This window comes from Tupaia chinensis, unplaced genomic scaffold, assembly GCF_000334495.1.
Source record: "Tupaia chinensis unplaced genomic scaffold, TupChi_1.0 Scaffold145685_1, whole genome shotgun sequence".
NCBI lineage: Eukaryota > Metazoa > Chordata > Mammalia > Scandentia > Tupaiidae > Tupaia > Tupaia belangeri.
This window is the reverse complement of record NW_006205542.1, coordinates 3596301-3614498: the sequence shown is the minus strand read 5'-3', so window position 1 is coordinate 3614498 and position 18198 is coordinate 3596301. Positions and strand designations below refer to the sequence as shown.

General features: G+C 39.7%; 1 protein-coding gene across 1 annotated transcript in view; it reads right to left on the bottom strand.

Annotated features, from left to right (window-relative positions):
* Positions 1-5561: 5561 nt before the first annotated feature.
* CD109 (CD109 molecule) overlaps positions 5562-18198 on the bottom strand; it is a 152288-nt gene continuing 139651 nt past the window's right edge. The window contains exons 36-38 of the mRNA XM_027768228.1: positions 18141-18191; positions 15541-15629; positions 5562-5654 (exon numbers count right to left, since the gene is read on the bottom strand). Coding sequence (XP_027624029.1) covers positions 5562-5654; positions 15541-15629; positions 18141-18191 — 233 coding nt within the window. The remainder of the gene's footprint in view (positions 5655-15540; positions 15630-18140; positions 18192-18198) is intronic.

The window sequence follows — 18198 nt, the reverse complement described above, 5'->3', positions numbered from 1 at the left end:
GTTCAGCAGAGGCAAATGCCGAGGATGTCAAGAAGAAAGGACGCTGTCCAGTAGATGCAGAAAGAAGGGAGAGAACTGGGCACGTTATTTTGAGTGTCTTCTATAAACTAAATCCAGGTTCCAGTTGTTTGAGGAATGGCTGAAAGGTGTGGAAGTAAAGGTAATAAATACAGAAAACTATTGAGAAGTTTGGTTATGAAGGGAGAAGAGAGAGCCTTAGCAGAGAAAAACACAAGATTTTCAATATGGGGAAGCTTTTGGATTTTTTTCAGTTTTGCTAAGGAATCATAAGTTCTAGTCTTTTACAGTATGTCTGCCTTTATAATTATTATTATACTCTAAAAGTATATTTAGTGATTCACAAATACCACATTAAATACTAAAATCTGTTAAAACTAAAAATTGAAACCTTATTCCTACAGACTTGGACAAGGGCAGCAAGAGATGAGATGATTCAGTAATTTGGTCAGAATATACAAAGCATTGGGAACCAGCAGTTAGCGTAATGGCTATGTCGCTGGATTCCCACATAGTCGACCACGGTTCGTGTCCCAGACCCGGTGGCTTAAAAAACTCACGCCGGGCGTGTGTGCGTGCGTGCCCAAGATCCCGAGAGGAGAATGGAGGAGAGGGGATTGCGGCGTGACCATCCCCCCTCGGGGGTGATTTCTCGCTTTCTGTCTCTATGTCTCTCTCTGTCTGTTTGGTGAGCGCACGCGCCCTACAGTGAAAATCTCTCAAAAAAAAAAAAGAATACACAAAGCATTTATTCATAACTTCATAAATTAAGGTTAACTATGTGTTTAGCACCTAAAACACAGGACTGAAACATCTAAAGTGTTCTGGAATAAGTTGAGATTCTCCACTAATCCCCACAACTAATATGTAGGTAAGTCACCCAGTGGGCATGCTTAGAAAAATCCCCTTATTTCTCTCTTGTCTGCATTTCTTCCTTCCTACTCTTTTTCTCTCATTATTTCCTCAAACACTATTCCTGAATCTTTATTTATTTATGTGAAGAAGTCACTAACTACTGGTACCTCAAATTCTATTCTTCAGATAAACATTCTAAACATTTACAGTGTTAAAGGCCACGTTAGGAGGGCCAGCAGGTGGCATTGCAGTTAAGGTGCTAGACTCCCACATGGCCAACCACAGCTCATGCCCTGGGCCTGGCAACTTGAAAACCACACCAGGTGCACGTGTGTTTGCGGGTGTGGATGTGTGTGCCTAGAATCCCATGAGGAGGATGAGGTGAAGAGATTGCAGAGTGGTCATCCCCCTGGGGGCGATTTCTCACTTTTCCTGTCACTATCTGTCTGTCTGTCTGTCTCTCTCTCTCTCCAGTGAATGCATGTGCCCTTTAGCAAAATAAATAAATAAATGGTAATGTTAGGTGCTGTGAGAGATGGTGAGCATGAGTGTAATATCGCACCCTTCTTTGTAATTACAAGAGTATCTAAACAAGTAACAGAGTTTCTGGAGGGACTCAGACGATGGGTCTAAAAATCAAAGAATGTTCCCTTTGTTCACTTTTTAAAAATTAACTTTTTGGTATCTATCATGTTGAGTATCTACTATATGCCAAACTCTTTGTAGATGCTGAAGATTAAAAACTGAACAAGGCAGGACCAGCAGGTAGCATATCGTTAGGATGCTGGACTCCCACATGGCCAACCATGGTCCAAGTCCTGGATCCAATGCCTTAAAACTCATGCCAGGCACTTGTGCATACATGCTCAAAAATCTCGAGAGGAGAGTGGAGGAGAAGGGATTGCTGCGGGTCCATGCCCCCAGGGGGTGATTACTTGCTTTCTGTCTCTGTGCCTCCAGCAAGCACACACACTCTATAGCAAAAATATCTCTCTTTAGAGATTTGTTTTCTTTTAGAAAAAAACTGAGTAAGGCATTAGCCCTGCTCTCCTGGGACATGCTTCCTATTGTGTCTGACATGCAGAGTAGAAAAAAGATGAAGGAAGAAAAGAGGGCAATGCTAAAGATGGGAGCAGGATTCCCAGAAGCTGCCAAAAGAAATAATGAAAATCTAGTTTAAATTTCTTAAGAACAGAGAAGAAAAATCCTTTCCACTGTGTTTCTTTAAAATGAAAGTAAAAAATAAAATCCTTCAAAATCACAAGTTTTTACTTGCTCATTTACCAACTTATCTTATATTCCTAAATAACCCTTTGTGTTCTTTAATATCTGCCAACCAATTTCTAAGAAAACAAAATATATAATTAGTTGCATGTGGGACCAGCAGTCAGCATAATCGCTATGTCACTGAACTCCCATGTAGCCGACTGAGGTTTGAGTCCCAGACCCAGTGGCTTAAACTCACACCGGGTGCGTGCACATGCACGCCCAAGATCCCAAGAGAAGAATGGGATTGCAGCATGGCCATCCACCAGGATGATTTCTCACTTCCTATCTCTCTATCTCTCTGTCTTTCTGGCGCCTGGCCCAACAAAAAAAAAAAAAAAAAAAAAAAAAAAAAAAAAAAAAACCTCTCCAAAAAAAATAAGTTGCAGGTTATGTGGGGGGTAGGGGAGGCATGAAAACTAGAAAATTTAATTTAGTTGTCAGTTTTCAGTTGTTTCAGATGCCTTTAGTGCCTAATTTTATTGTTATATTACTATTATTTATAAATCCTATCATTTAAAGCCTACAGAGTATATCAGACAGCATTTATCATATTACACACACACACAGAGACGCATATATATATATAACATTATATAACACTATGTTATATCTATAACGTAGAGAGAGAGTGTGTGTGTGATTTAGGGCAGAAAATTCTAAAAAATGTAGGCGTACAATATGGTAAGTGAATCAAGACCAACACCGTAATGACTTAGGTCGTGGTGCAAGGCCATATAATTAAGCGCTAACTTGTGCAGTGCAGACTCTAAGTCAAGAATGGCGAAGGCCCAATTCAGTGTCACCATCTGGCTCTGCCTCACCTGTGCAGATACCCAGAGCTGATTCCAGCTCTTATTCCCACTGAGTCCAGAAGTAGCCTCCAAGTTTCTGGCAGAACCCCGCCACTGCCACCACCACCACTCCCTGCACCCCCCAACACACACACTCCTAGGCAGTCATTTTCAATGGCTTTAGCTGGTACTCAAGAGGAAATCTACTTGGCATCACAGCTATAACACTTTATTTTAAAAATGCAACGAGTCCATTTGCCTAGAATGGATGGCAATTCCAGCCCTCCCACCTGTGAGTGAGGGCAAGCATGCCAAGAGCAGGGGATAGATGTTGAGGGTGTTAGCCCTCAGCACTGGGTCTATAGGACAGGAGGCAGGAACTGGAAAAGCCATTAACATGATAGAATTCAAATTCAGAGTAAAGCAGGGGGTTATTGTTACTGAGTACCTGCACATGTCTTCCAGAGGTCCCAATTTTGCTCTTACGAAGTTGTGGAGGGGAAATAAAGGAAGTGATAGATTTATGGCAGGCATTTAATCTTCCTGGATCATAGTAAAATGGGGGAGCTGAACTAGTTTCCTAGGATGGCTAACACAAAACACCGGAAATCGATATCTTAAAACAACAGGAACTTACTATCTCATAGTTCTGGGCTGGGTCTGGAGTCAGGATATCAGTAGCACCTGGCTCCCTCTGGGACCTGAAGGGGAACCCTTTCTTGGTCACTTTGAAGCTTTGGGCGGTCTGTTGGCGGTCTTCAGTGTTCCTGGGCTTACAGGTGTGTGACTCCACATTCTACTGCCTCATGTGGTGTTCTCCCCATTAAGCCTCTGCCTTCACAGGGCTATCTTACGATCTTATTAAGACACCAGTCTTTTTCGTATCTCAACTAATTATTACTGTGGTGACCTCACTTCCAAGAAAAGGTCATATTGTTACACACCAGGGGTTAGGACATCAATGTATCTTTTTGGAGAGGACACAATTTGACCTAAAGCAAGAATTAAACTAGAAAAATCTCTGAACTCTACCATTTTAATACTCAACACCAAAAAATTAACAGAGAAGAAAACATTTTAAAACATTCATCTCCAAGTTATCACCAGTCTCTAACCAACTGCAGGGACCATGTAGTCATCACCTTTTGAAATAATGATGTTCTATTTGGTAATTCCTAAAATGGAGCCAAAAGTTACCCACTTGTAATGATTCTGCAACAGGACTTTGCTCCTGGCAACTTTTCATGTGTCTTTCACCAGCTGAGTCTCCACACGCCCTTTGAACTTTCATCCCAAGGCCATTAAGGCTGCTCTGCTCCATGTGCACTCCAGGGGGTGCACCTTTTTAAATGACAACATTGCAATAGGGCATATTATTCTGAAACATGCAGCCTATACCAAGACCAATACCCGCTTTGTTTAGAAACCAGAAGTGTTTGCTCTCTTGTCATTGACTCATACTTTGCTTAACCATCACGTCTTTCTCATGTGCTGTGCCATTTAATGTCTCCCTCATCCTGAACTCATGCAGTTGTCGGACTTTTTTTTAATATGTAATTGAGATAATATAAAAGGGTCTATAAGCCAACTACTAATCAGACCAGAGAATCATCCAAAGTTCTTTCAACACTCCTCCACTCTAGGGATATGACCCAGCAGTAGAACTAGCAGAAGGGAGTGCGCTTTTGCTCACAGCTCACATGAGATGACGAGAAAACTTTAGGCAATTGGGAAGGTTTCAGACTTGATTTCTAAAAGGAAGTAACAGCAGGATATGGAAAGGGTAGAAATTTCAGAATAGAGAACAGAGGTAAAATACAGGGTGGTTAGAAGAAGGAAAACAGAGATGGCCTAAAAAATCACGAAGAATCTACCCACAACTTCTCTGCTAGCAAAAGAAGTAATTGTGGGGACATTGCAAGTCTGCAATGAGGCCTCAAGTTCCTCTGCAGCCTGGTAAACCATGTGACTAGTTCAGGTAGCACAATTTTCCTTTATCTGAATCTATAATTTATCACCGGTGACCTTGGATAAATTGTTAATTGGGCTTGCTTTAAGTTCCCATTTGGGATGCGCCTTAAGAACAATGATAGCATGCGCAGGAGCAAGGAGGAGAGAATCCAAGCGCCCCCACCCCGCCACCTCCCCGCCATGGGCCACCTCCAGTCTACTGTGAGCATTACAGAGAAAAGCACAGGCTACAGGCATTGAACGGACCCACTCACGGGCAACACCTCAACCGGAGAGCCTTCCTCCCACCAAAGGTATGCATACAAAGTCTAAGCTTATTCATGGATGGATACACAAAGATAGTAGTTACAACCACAATTTATTAAGGAATTACTATGTGCCAGATATTACAAAACCTGCTTAAGAACAAGCTCTTAGTAGAGGTGTTGGGATCTCTGAAGGGGCACAATAAGTCGTTCATCCCCATCTCATGAACGAAAGCCAGCAGGTGAACATATTTACTCCTGATAAAGGCTTGGCTACAGGACACACCAATTGGTATGAGAGCCCAGTGGGCCTTCCTCTGAAGCCTATTTCTGGCCAGCCCTCCTTAGCGTCTCCCGCAGCTCTGAGCCTAGGTGAGACCTATGGGTCAGCACACAGAGCCTGAGGAAGGGATCAGGGTGGAACCCAAGGTGGAGGAAAGGGAGATGAGCCCGCCACTGCCAGTTCATTCCTCCTATCTTGACGATGCAGCAAGTACTCTAACTCCTTTGGAACAGAATGAATAAAGAACAGAGTCTGAGAACACTTAGTGAGAAACTCCATCTCACATACACCAGAGGGGAAATGGCTCCCCTCTGACAGAAGCAGACCAAGATTCGATGCCATGACTGCCTGGCTTTGAAGTTACAATCTTACCCATCAAAGTAGAACATAATGCACCCAGTGAACTACTGGCGGGTAAGGCTACTAAAAGTCCGTTTTTCTCAGGACACAATGAGAGAAGAAGGGAGAGAGAAACTGGGGAAAAAGAGAGAGATTGTGTCAGAAAGAAGGCAGGTTGGGAAAATATTATACTATGGTATCAGTACCCCATGACTTAAAGTCCACCTCCTGGTCTCAGGTCTGAGCCAGAGAGAGACAGAAATAAAGAGACAGAAGGGAGACGGATATTATAAGCAGAAATTAAGTTTCTTTTCTATTTCTTTACTACAGGGCATGTGTACTCACTGGAAAGAGAGGAAAAGTGAGAAATCATCCCCCCCCGGGGGTGGGGGGCTGGTCATGCTGCAATATCTTCTCCTCCATTCTCCTCTCGGGATTTTGGGCACACATACATACGCACCCAATATGTTTTTCAAGCCACTGGGTCTGGGACTCGAACCACACAGTTGACCAAGTTGGATCTAGCCACCTTAACCTCCACCCCACCTGCTGACCCAAAAGCACAGTTTCTATTAAGAACTCTGGGGTGCTCTGAGGCACAAGTAGCACCACTATGTGTCCAAGGGATGAAGTATAGCACAGCCAGAGAGAAAGAAAATTTCCCACTTCAGAGTGTAGCTTTGGAGCAACGAGGCTTCCAGAGAATACAGCTCCTCTCTGGCACAGAAACGGGTGGCAGTGACAGCTGGACACAGAGCTTGGCTCATGCTAAAGTGTTTACAGGCCCCTTAACAATAGAAACTACCGCAACACCAGGTACTCCAGTTGGGAATGAGTTAGCTGCATATAACATTTTTTTTTCACTTGTTCATTTGTTTTCTATTCCTGTGTTAGAAATTACCAAAACTTGGTAGTTTAAACCACACACATTTATTACCTCATAGTTTCTGTGAGTCAAAGCCTGGGCACTTACCTGAGTTCTCTGTTTAGTTCTCACACAGCTATAATCAAACCACCTGCTGAAGCTGAAGTCTCTTCTGAAGCTCCACTTTGCAAGGATCCATTTTGAGGGGCACAACTCAGCTCTTTACAGCCCTAGGGGTTTCATCTGGCTGTCCACTGGAGGAGGCCCTCAGTGCCTATAAGCCACTCACAGCTCTTGCCCACATAGGCAGCTCATTTCTACAAAGCTGGAAAAGGAGGGAGAGACTCCAGCAAGAGGGGCTGGATCTAATGCACGTTCTGTAACCTTCGCCATATCCTGTCAGTCACAAGCCACACCTGCAATCAAATGAGAGGAACCCAGAATGGCAGAAACATCGGTGAGCAGGGGCCATGGGGACCACCCAGTTTTGTGTCTGTCTCCCATATCTTATGTAGAAAATAGAAGTTTTCATTCTTGGAAAAGAAATTTATAAGTTGCCATTCATTCATGACCAGGGACCCAGCTTCTTCAAGCTTTCCAGCTCCCAACTTCTAGAGTCTGGCCTTCTTCTTGATGGACCAAAATGCTGAGAGAGCTTGTCAGCCAGCTGGAATCCAGATGGATGGATAAAGGGAAACAAAAAGAGAGCCTTACCCCCTTCCTTTTCAGGCTAATTCTCAGAAGCATCGCTAACATCTCAGCTTACCCACTGCCCAGAATTGAGTCCAGTACACCACCTGGCTGCAAAGGAAGCTGGGAAATGCCCTGACACTGTGAATAAATTCAGGACCCGGGGACTAAGAGGAGGACAAGAAGTTCAGTAAAAGGGGAACATAGCAGTCTCTACTACATGAGACATTAACAAAGTGGGCCATATAGGAACAAGAACAAAGCAAATTCCATGTGACGGCTTTCAAGATCTTTTGCTAACACATGAAAGATCCCCGGAGGCTCCCAGGAATAGCTAGGAAGGACTATTCCATAGAGATCGCATAGATAATGCTCATTTCAGGCCAGCGAGGTCTGAACACGTTGTTTTCCCGTGGTTCCTAGACTGAAACGATCATTAGAAACACCTGTTTACTGAGCAATTCTTATTCAGAACCCAATCCTACACCTACAGAATAGAGTTTCTAGAAGTAAGGACAGGAGTTTTGTTAAAGCAAGCTCTTTAGGAAATTCTGATAATCAACCAAGTTTGAAAGCTTCCATCAGAGACTTTTTCAAGAAATAAATAGTACATCTTTTCTTAGTCTCCAAACTAAGTTTTCTAGCCTTGGGATATAAAATTATTTGTTTATCTTAGTATCCACCCAGTAATTCTAATGATCCCATTGCTGATAAGATCAATCATATTAAATTAACTGACATTATTAGGTGAATTAGATGTGCCCAGCTTCACTGAGCTAAAGAGCATCTGAATATTGGTACCTTTAACATTTTGAGCTAAATATTTCTTAGTTGTAGGGGCTGTCTGTTGTGTTGTAGACTCTTTAGCAGTATCTTTGGCCTCCACTTACTAGATACCAATGGTGCCACCTTCAGTTGCAACATCCAAGACTATTTCCATACATTGGCATATGTCACCTGGGGGCAAAACCACCTCCCAAAAGAGAATTATTATGCTGTCTTTTCACAAAAGCCCAGAAAGTTCATGTCAGGAGAAGTGTTAAATAACACTGGAGAGAAATCAAGAAAAAGCACCTAAAGTGTTACTCCCTGGATGCAACAGTCTGTGCCTCCATTTTCCTAAGTATACATTAACTCTGCATACTATATTTCTAGATAATTTCCATAAGATGAGTGAGTGTTCATCTCACATTAATGCTGTATTTGTGTGTTACCTTCTCCACTGATTCTACCCCAGCACTAAAAACAAAGAAGAAGAAGATGAAGGCTGTTGGTAATCAAACTTCTTAAATCTCATTCACGTCCAGTCCTGATAACTCAATGATGCCTACTCTAACCTACCTGAACACATACCATTTCTCTGGGACCAGCAGATGGTATAATGGTTACATGACTGGACTCCCACATAGTCAACCACAGTTCAAGTCCCAGACCCAGTGACTTGAAACTCATGCCGGGCGCATGTGCATGTGTGTCCAAGATCCTAAGAGGAGAATGGAAGAGAAGGGATGGAAACATGGCCATTCCCCCTCATTTCTAGATTAGTCTCATCCTTATACAGAGACCCTTGTGCTCATAATTGTAGTTTTAAAGTTATGCTAAATCTATTACAAATATTGAGGATATATTGTTTTTTTCTTTGTTTATTCCCTTATGCCTTGTCCAAGTGTGTACACATCCTCAAGTTGTCTCCCTGTGTGCCCGACTCTCTGGTTCATTTAACAAGCATCCTTCTTTCTTGTTTTTTGAATTCCTATTTTTGTCAGGTATCAGTCATAAAACTCTTGATATCCATAGGAGATGTATATACTCAGACCTAGATATAAATATTTGACTCAGAAATGGTCGCAAGATTTGAAATGTTGCCTAACGTTGGGAAATTCTGAGGACAATTTTTAGTTCCTGATTATAGTCGTTTGAATTTTATCTCCCAGAAGACAAATTTACATCCAAACCTCTAGTAACTGCAAATATGACCTTTATTTGGAAATGCAGTCTTTGTGCATGTAATCAAGTTAAGGTGAGATTATATTGAATTAAATGGACTCTAATCCAATGACTGGCTTCTTTAGGAAATTCTGATAATCAACCAAGTTTGAAAGCTTCCATCAGAGACTTTTTCAAGAAATAAATAGTACATCTTTTCTTAGTCTCCAAACTAAGTTTTCTAGCCTTGGGATATAAAATTATTTGTTTATCTTAGTATCCACCCAGTAATTCTAATGATCCCATTGCTGATAAGATCAATCATATTAAATTAACTGACATTATTAGGTGAATTAGATGTGCCCAGCTTCACTGAGCTAAAGAGCATCTGAATATTGGTACCTTTAACATTTTGAGCTAAATATTTCTTAGTTGTAGGGGCTGTCTGTTGTGTTGTAGACTCTTTAGCAGTATCTTTGGCCTCCACTTACTAGATACCAATGGTGCCACCTTCAGTTGCAACATCCAAGACTATTTCCATACATTGGCATATGTCACCTGGGGGCAAAACCACCTCCCAAAAGAGAATTATTATGCTGTCTTTTCACAAAAGCCCAGAAAGTTCATGTCAGGAGAAGTGTTAAATAACACTGGAGAGAAATCAAGAAAAAGCACCTAAAGTGTTACTCCCTGGATGCAACAGTCTGTGCCTCCATTTTCCTAAGTATACATTAACTCTGCATACTATATTTCTAGATAATTTCCATAAGATGAGTGAGTGTTCATCTCACATTAATGCTGTATTTGTGTGTTACCTTCTCCACTGATTCTACCCCAGCACTAAAAACAAAGAAGAAGAAGATGAAGGCTGTTGGTAATCAAACTTCTTAAATCTCATTCACGTCCAGTCCTGATAACTCAATGATGCCTACTCTAACCTACCTGAACACATACCATTTCTCTGGGACCAGCAGATGGTATAATGGTTACATGACTGGACTCCCACATAGTCAACCACAGTTCAAGTCCCAGACCCAGTGACTTGAAACTCATGCCGGGCGCATGTGCATGTGTGTCCAAGATCCTAAGAGGAGAATGGAAGAGAAGGGATGGAAACATGGCCATTCCCCCTCATGGGCGGGGGGGGTGACTTCTTGCTTTTTGTCTCTCTGGCAAGCACAAATGCCCTATAGCAATAATCTCTTTGAAAAAGCATCCCATTTCTCATAAGTTTCAGTAACAGAAATGTGCTAGAGATATACTTTAAGCTAAATAAAAATAACACAGATGATAAATAGATGGTAATTTCATTTCAATTTTTATTGACAAATCATGATTTCCTGTTGAAAATATAATAGTGTACAATTAATGATAACATTTCAACATTTAAAATTAAACTTTCAGAATCACCTTGATCAATATATAAAGCTTTTAGTGCCTGGAAAAATAATGCTTATTTCAACAGTATTCTTTTCATGTGCAAAACAATTTCTCACACTTGAGGATTTATGAATGAAATTTTATAAAACTTCCTGTGCCTCCACATCAGTTGCACTGTACTGGAAACCCAAAACATAAAGGCCTAAAGGACCAGAATCGAGCCGTATTCTATTGAAGCTGTCAGAGATCAATCTTAAAGATCTACAATGAAACAAGAGGCCACCAATTCAATACAACATGAAATAGAATGATTCTTAAATTTGTAGCAACACATTTCAATATCATCACTATTACAGAGATACATATGGTATTTGTGTGTTCTTTGAAGGAAGAAACTCAGAAATTATCTAGGAAATACCTATTCTTCTGTGTCAAAGTTGAAATGAAAATGACAATGTATTTTATGGAATGATGTAACATAGTACATAGACACATGAAAACACAACTCACTAGCTAGAAATAATTTTAAAACAAGACTATTCTCACTGATATATATTTCATTTAAAAGTTAAATATACTGCTTAGTGTCTTAAAGAAAGTAGGATAATGGTACTCTGTTCAAAGGTGATAAAAATTGCACCTCAAATTACTTGCCATGTAACTTTGAGACAGTTAATATTAACAATACATCAGTTGAATAGATGATAGAAAGATTTAATTCTTAAAAATACTACACCTTCCTAGAATTTGCAAACAAAAAAAATGGGAAATATACTCTTTTGTTGAACAGAAGCCTCTACTGAGAAGGTAAAAGGTTCTGAAGCTTATCCAAGATGAGTCCACTTACTGTAAGTGTCTTAAATTACAACATGCAAGAATATGATGCACCTAAGAATATGTATGGCATCTTGACCCACGGTGATAACCACTAAGCTGACTTAAAATAATTACTGCCCTTATATTGACAAATCTTGCTACGGAGTATTTTCAACATATTTTCATAGAAATGAGTATTCAATAGTTGAATAAAACAAGTTTTAAAAAGTAAAGTTGGGGCCAACCATGGCATTGAATCTAGATGGCTAGATCCTACATGGTTGACTGCATAATTTGAGTCCTAGACTCGGCATCTGGAAAGACACACTAGGTTTGTGCACATATCTGCCCAAAATCACAAGGAAAAGAAGGAGGAGCAGAAACTACAGTGTGGCCATTCCTCATAGGGGGTGCTTTCTCACTTTCTTTCTCTCCTTTTCTTACTCCTTGGCAAGCAAGGAGACATACCCTCTACCAAATTTAAAAAAAAAAAAATTGTGGCAAGGTTACTAAAGAACTCTAGATTATATTCTAGCAGTTTAGTAAGATGAATCTAAAAAAATAGACATAGAAAAACCATAGTTCGGGACCAGCAGGTGGCATGGTGGTTAAGGTGCTGGACATTCCCACATGGCCGACCAGAGTTCGAGTCCTGAATCTGGTGGCTTGCTTTCTCACTTCTCTCTCTCACTCTCGCCCTCTGTCTCTCTCTGGTCAAATTTAAAAAATGAGTGAATGAATAAATAAAATTAAATAAATAATTATTTAAAAAAAAGAAAAACCATAGTTCCAATTTCTTAATGTCATAGAACATACAGAAATCTCCAATAAAATCATCAAGTTATGGAAAAATAAAGATAATTGAGATTAAATTGTCAGAACATTTAAAACTATACTTAGTACAAACAGAAATTAAGGCTAAGTAAGACTCTTTTTAGAATTATTTTATTTTATTTGTTGTTGTTATTATTATTATTAATTTGACCAGTGAGAAACAGAGAAAGACAAAAAGGGAAAGTGAGAAAGCAAGCCACCAGGTCCAGGACTCGAACTGTAGTCGGCCATGAGGGAGTCCAGCACCTTAACCACTGCGCCACCTGCCAGCACCAAGTATGACTTTAAAAAAAATAAAATAACTATACCTGGGTACAAAAGAATAGAAGCAGGGAGAGTTGGGCTATCTACAAATCTGGAAATCCCCATGTGTGGAATGTAGTGTAAGTGACAACAGTTAGGTAATAGATGTGTATCTGGGTTCTACATGACCACATGCTTCTCAAAATATAATTAAACCAAAGACATCATTTATAGGATTTTCTTAAATGCAATAAAACACCACAATAAAGGGAAGCATTTTATCGACCGGGCACATTCAATGGGCTATAGTTCCTTTTTTTAGAACTATAACAAAACGTAGTAAGACAGTGAGACCAAATATAAAAGTGATGCTCTGTTTTAGAATGGTTTGGCTACTATTTATTCCCAGCATTCAGTCTCTGGGGCCACTGGCCAGCCAAAAAATGGAAGTGAGATATTCTGTTGTCTTAATAAGGTTCCTAGCTGGTGGAAAGAAGGGGGACTTTAAATTACAATAGTTCCTATCAGTAAACAAAATGGACAGCATTCTATGTGGAAGAGTTTTAGCATAAGTAAACTTAAAGGCAGAGTTTCTAAAAATATTATTACTCATGGCATGTGAAGAAAATAATTTATACTATTAATTACTGCTATGTATACTCCTTTTCTCCTTATGCCTATTGCTTTTCACTCACTTCACTGCTTGTAGCAGATTCAGAGCTCGATGTTTAAGAGAGAGATGAAGGAGAAAGGGTTCAAGACGACTCCACAAGACAATGCTATTACCCTTTCTCTTCCTCCTCGTTCTCCTTCACTTCCTTCTCGTTTTTAATACATTTATAATAAAAATAGATGAGTTAAAAGTGACTTTTCAAGTACTTGAAAAAAAAATCTCAAGTACTTCACAAAAAAGTATTTTAATTCTAGTTGTTAAGTGAGGACATAGGGTCTAAAAAAAATACAACCTGTCCTCCAAAGGCCTTACCATTCTGCTATTTCCTAATACTACACTGGAAGTGCAGTATAAATTATTTATGAAGAATATAAGGTATGGATGGTCAGTATAAGGCTCCCTGGGCAGGGAGGGGAGGGTGACATTCTTTGCCCACACTCTCCCCTAGCTTCCTTGTGAGATGGTTTTACCTCTGAAGAGGTCCCAGAGCTTAAACGCCAGAGATGCCACGACCGTGATACCCAACACAACAAGTGCCTTTTATCAAATAGACTGTTTCAAAGGTGTAACAGACCTAAAAAACTTTTCTCCACTAGAAAATAAATATAATAAAATCATATATTTGATATCTATCCTTCATAGACCACTATGGATCTGTTTTCTACCTATAGATGGTAAGTTTTCAAATGCTAAACGTTAGTCATTCCTACACTGGTAACCAAAATATCCATAAGCAGTACATGAACATTCACTATAATTTCTCAAAATCCACTAAAGTAATAGCATTCTTTTTCAAGTAAACCTTAGAGATATATTTGTGTACTTTACTTTTGGTTGATTTATTTTTTAAAGAACTGAATATAATATAAGGCAAACTCTTTGGAGACTATGGCAATTATGTTCCCATGTCCACTTGAGAGAAATGCCATGGAGTTAAGGAGCAAAACATTAAGTTATTTCTTAGATTTAGTAATATATTCTTAATTTTTATATATCAAAATCATTTCAATATATTTACTAGAGAAAGGAGAAAGAAGAGAAGAAAGAAGGAAAGAAGAAAGGAGAAAAAGAAGGAACCGGAAAGGAAAGACATTTTTCTTTAAAATTCCTCCTCAGATAAATATTACCCTTTAAAATACAGGGTAATCACTGATCCAGTGCTCAAAATCCAGAATCTTCTTAAGAGATTCTCCAATAAACATCAGCTGTCACTAGACAGCTGGCAGCCTGTTGATGCTAAGACCTCTGAGCTTAGAAGTCCAGGACCCCTGGCCAGTGCTACCGTACTTCAGGTCAGCAGTCATGTCAAGACTCTGTTTCCCATCAACCCCCACTTCTTTCCCAAATCACAGGGAAGTCAGTCTGCTTCAACTTCTACAGTATGTTGTTGTACCCTGGCTCATGGTGTCCCCTGATTTAGGATCTTCTAGTATAAGTCACAGAAGACACTTTCGCAGTATCCTCTGACTTTCACCCCTGAAACAGAGGCAGTCTATGGGGCTGAGAACATGAGATAGAGAGAGCACACTCAGTACCCTAAGGGCAGTTTTCAGTAGCTCTTCGACTTCTTAGGAAGTGTGCAAAGCACAAGAAAACATATTGTCCCTCTTATTCTTCTCTCTAGAAGAAAATGAGCAGGAAGGTAAAATTGGGACATGTGATCAGATTTGGAGTAGAAATAGACCATGTCACTTAAAAGAAAATTCACCACCTATGCTGTAAAAAGAAGCAATATCCAGTTCAGAAGCCTAAAAAAGACCACTGGGTATAGGGTGGGGTGGGCAGCAGGGTTAGGTTGGAAAGCGAACAGAACAGCGCCTCCTGCTGGTTGTTGTCTCCCAGTACCCACGGAAACCCATCTTATATTAAATAAACACTGATGCATAATAGTATTTGAAAATCTAGGCTCAATTGTCTTATAAAACAAGAAGAATAATCTAAAATAAGACTTTTATTCTGGAGAAAACAAACACCTCCAAAACAAACAAACCAACAAACAAAAATTCTAGGTCCTGAGAGGGGGAAATAAAGACATATAATTACAGTCATTTTGATCTTCCACACAAAGGTCAAGTGAAGACGTCTATACAGCTATACATACTAGGACCTGTTATACACCATCTTCCCAGACCCCATAGAAATAAAAAAAAAAAAAAAAGCTTTTTGAAATAGTCAGGAATAATATCCGATTGTGAAAATAAAACAATCACATGTGACTTCTGGAAATGTTCATGTTCCATAGAGTCCTTAAAAAAAAATCATAGCTTGTGTTGCAAATACAGAAACATTAAACAGAAAAGAAAAACAACCGAAGAGTAATGAAGGGAGCCTGAAGCTCCCACCTCACAAGGACCGCAGCCCTGGATGTCTCCACAAAGGTCACATGAGGACAGCTTCACTTTGGAGTTGTAACTTCTCACCGCCCGTCTCCCTGTTCAAAGAGGCAGGCATCAGTTCATACATCCCTCTTGTTCAGAAACACTAAGTTTGCCAAAATGTAAGAGCATTTCAATATATTTTTAAGTTTTCTATTCTTTACATAACTTTATTTTTTCTTTACAAGAAACAACTAAACTGCTCAGGTGGAATCCAAACTGCTAATGAAACCAAGAGAGGAACAATACATTCAGTCCAATCTATCTACCACCCTCAGTTGGCCAACACTGAAAGAGCAAACAACCACAGCTGCACTCTGCAACGGCAAGTACGACTTCAATCTCTTACTGCAACAGGAAAATACTTAAATTGAGGGTTGCTTAACCTCCTAAAGAGTTGATCTTAGGATGACATTTTCTATACATTTAAGTAAAAGTCTATGTCTGGGGGCCAGCAGGTGACATAGTGGTTAAGGCACTGAACTTCCACATGGCCATTTGAGTCTTGGACCTGGAAGCTTGAGAATCATGTCGGGTGCATGTGCATGCATGCCCGGAATCCCAGGAGGAGAGTGGAGGAGAAGAGACTGCAGCATGGCCATCCCCCCAGCAGGTGATTTTTCATGTTCCATCTGTTTGTCTCTCTCCTCTCTGACAAGTACACATGCCCTATGGCAAAAACCCTAAAAAAATAATAATAAAATCCTAAGTCTGGGGCCAGGTGGTAGAGTAGTGGTGACGCAGCTGGACCCACAAAAGAGGGGTCCTGAGTTCCCACCTTGAGACCCCGAGCACACCAGGGACTTGCACATGTCTATTTTTTGGGCCAGCTGGGACTAGGGGTGAATGATGGTATGGAGATTTTGTGAAGGTGCCTCTCTCTCACGGAAAAAAATAAATAGATGTTTTCTAAACAGTTTTTATAGTAAAACACCATAAAACATAAAAGAGTTTTATGCTTAGATTTTTTTTTAGAGATATTTTTGCTATAAGGACATGGGTTTGCCAGAGAGACAGAGACAGAGAGGAAAAAAAGTGAGAAATCACCCCGCAGAGGTGCCAAAATCCAGTCTCCTCCATTCTCCCCTTGGGATTTTGTGCACACATGCACTCACACCTGGCATGAATTTCAAGCCACCAGGTCCAGCACTCAGACTGCAGTTGGCCATGTGGGAGCTCAGCAATGTAGCCATTACACCATCTGCTGGTCCCTGTTTACAATTTTTTAAAACACATCTTATTATCAAATTTCTTCATGATTTTTCAGAGATTGTTTTCTATATAGTAAATGTGCTTTCAGATTTTTAAAAGTGGACAGGTAGATTTTCATTATTCTAAACTTTCCCATATTTTTATTTTAAAATGTTCCTTCAAAATAAATTGTTTTCCACAAACAAAATATACGTAGACTTAGTTGTTTTTGTTTCTTAAATATTTAAAGTGTTCTCCATGCACCTAAGACACATCAATTGAGGAATTTTCTAAGTAGGTTAAATGACAAAACTGAATAACTAGGCATTGTCATTGGATCTCCAAAGTGTATCTCATCCCTCCATCAGAAAAAAAAAGAAAAACTTGCCAAGTCAATATTTTCCAAAAATGTCTCCCAAGATACCAGGTGTTTATTCTTCCTCAATTCCAATATGAGGCAAAAGACAACAGAAACTGACTGGTTGACTCAATAGGAAAGACAATTGGTGCTATACCTTAGTCTTGATTGTCTATCAAGCAATACTAACAGCGTAAACAAGTTCATTTTATTTTAGCGTAATTCACTACAACTACCTAACATGAAAATATTTACTTTCTCACATATTCTGGCGATTCTGAGCTATCATGAGCACTTGTTCAGGATTAGACTTTATTACAATTAGAAACTTTAGCCTAGAGATCACACACACAAAAAAAGTCACTCTGACAATAAATGCAGATTAGTCCTAATTAACTGGTTAATTAACTTAATTTTTCAGATCCTAATTCTATTTTCAAATCCTAATTCATATTATTTTACAAAATAAAAAGATACCAGTAAAATAAAATTTAAATAAAACAGATTATTTATAGCTTTCTTGACACACACACATACACACATAAAAAGCTGTTATAATCTGTAAGTTTTAGCAAAACCAGACTCTTTCAATGAAGAAACAGTAAAAGCCATCAACCCTGTCACACTGAAGATGCCACTGGTGTTCTCTCCTGAAGAACTCCCATTTTAAAACAAGAACCAGATGGAAGGGGTGCTTGGAAAAGAAGCAAAACCTTCTAAACTGAACATAATTGAACTGTATCAACTTTTCTTTGTAAAGTTTTTAATGTGAGTTAAAAACCTAAAACTTTATGAGCCAAAACTATCTTTTTAATATTCACATGCCAAATATCATCACATGACCCATGTAAACGGTCAACAGTCCTCATTTACATGGAAGCTCACCACCCCCAGCATCGTCATCTGCCATGCTTTCCCCTACCAACTACCCCCACCACCACAAAACCAGTCCAGTAAGCAGCCACTTGAGATGAATGAACGGCTTCACTTCTAAAGTATTAAGAATTTCAGAACTTACTTGGTTCATAGTAATCCACTATGGACACTGAAGCGTCTTGAGTATTTGAGACTTTAAA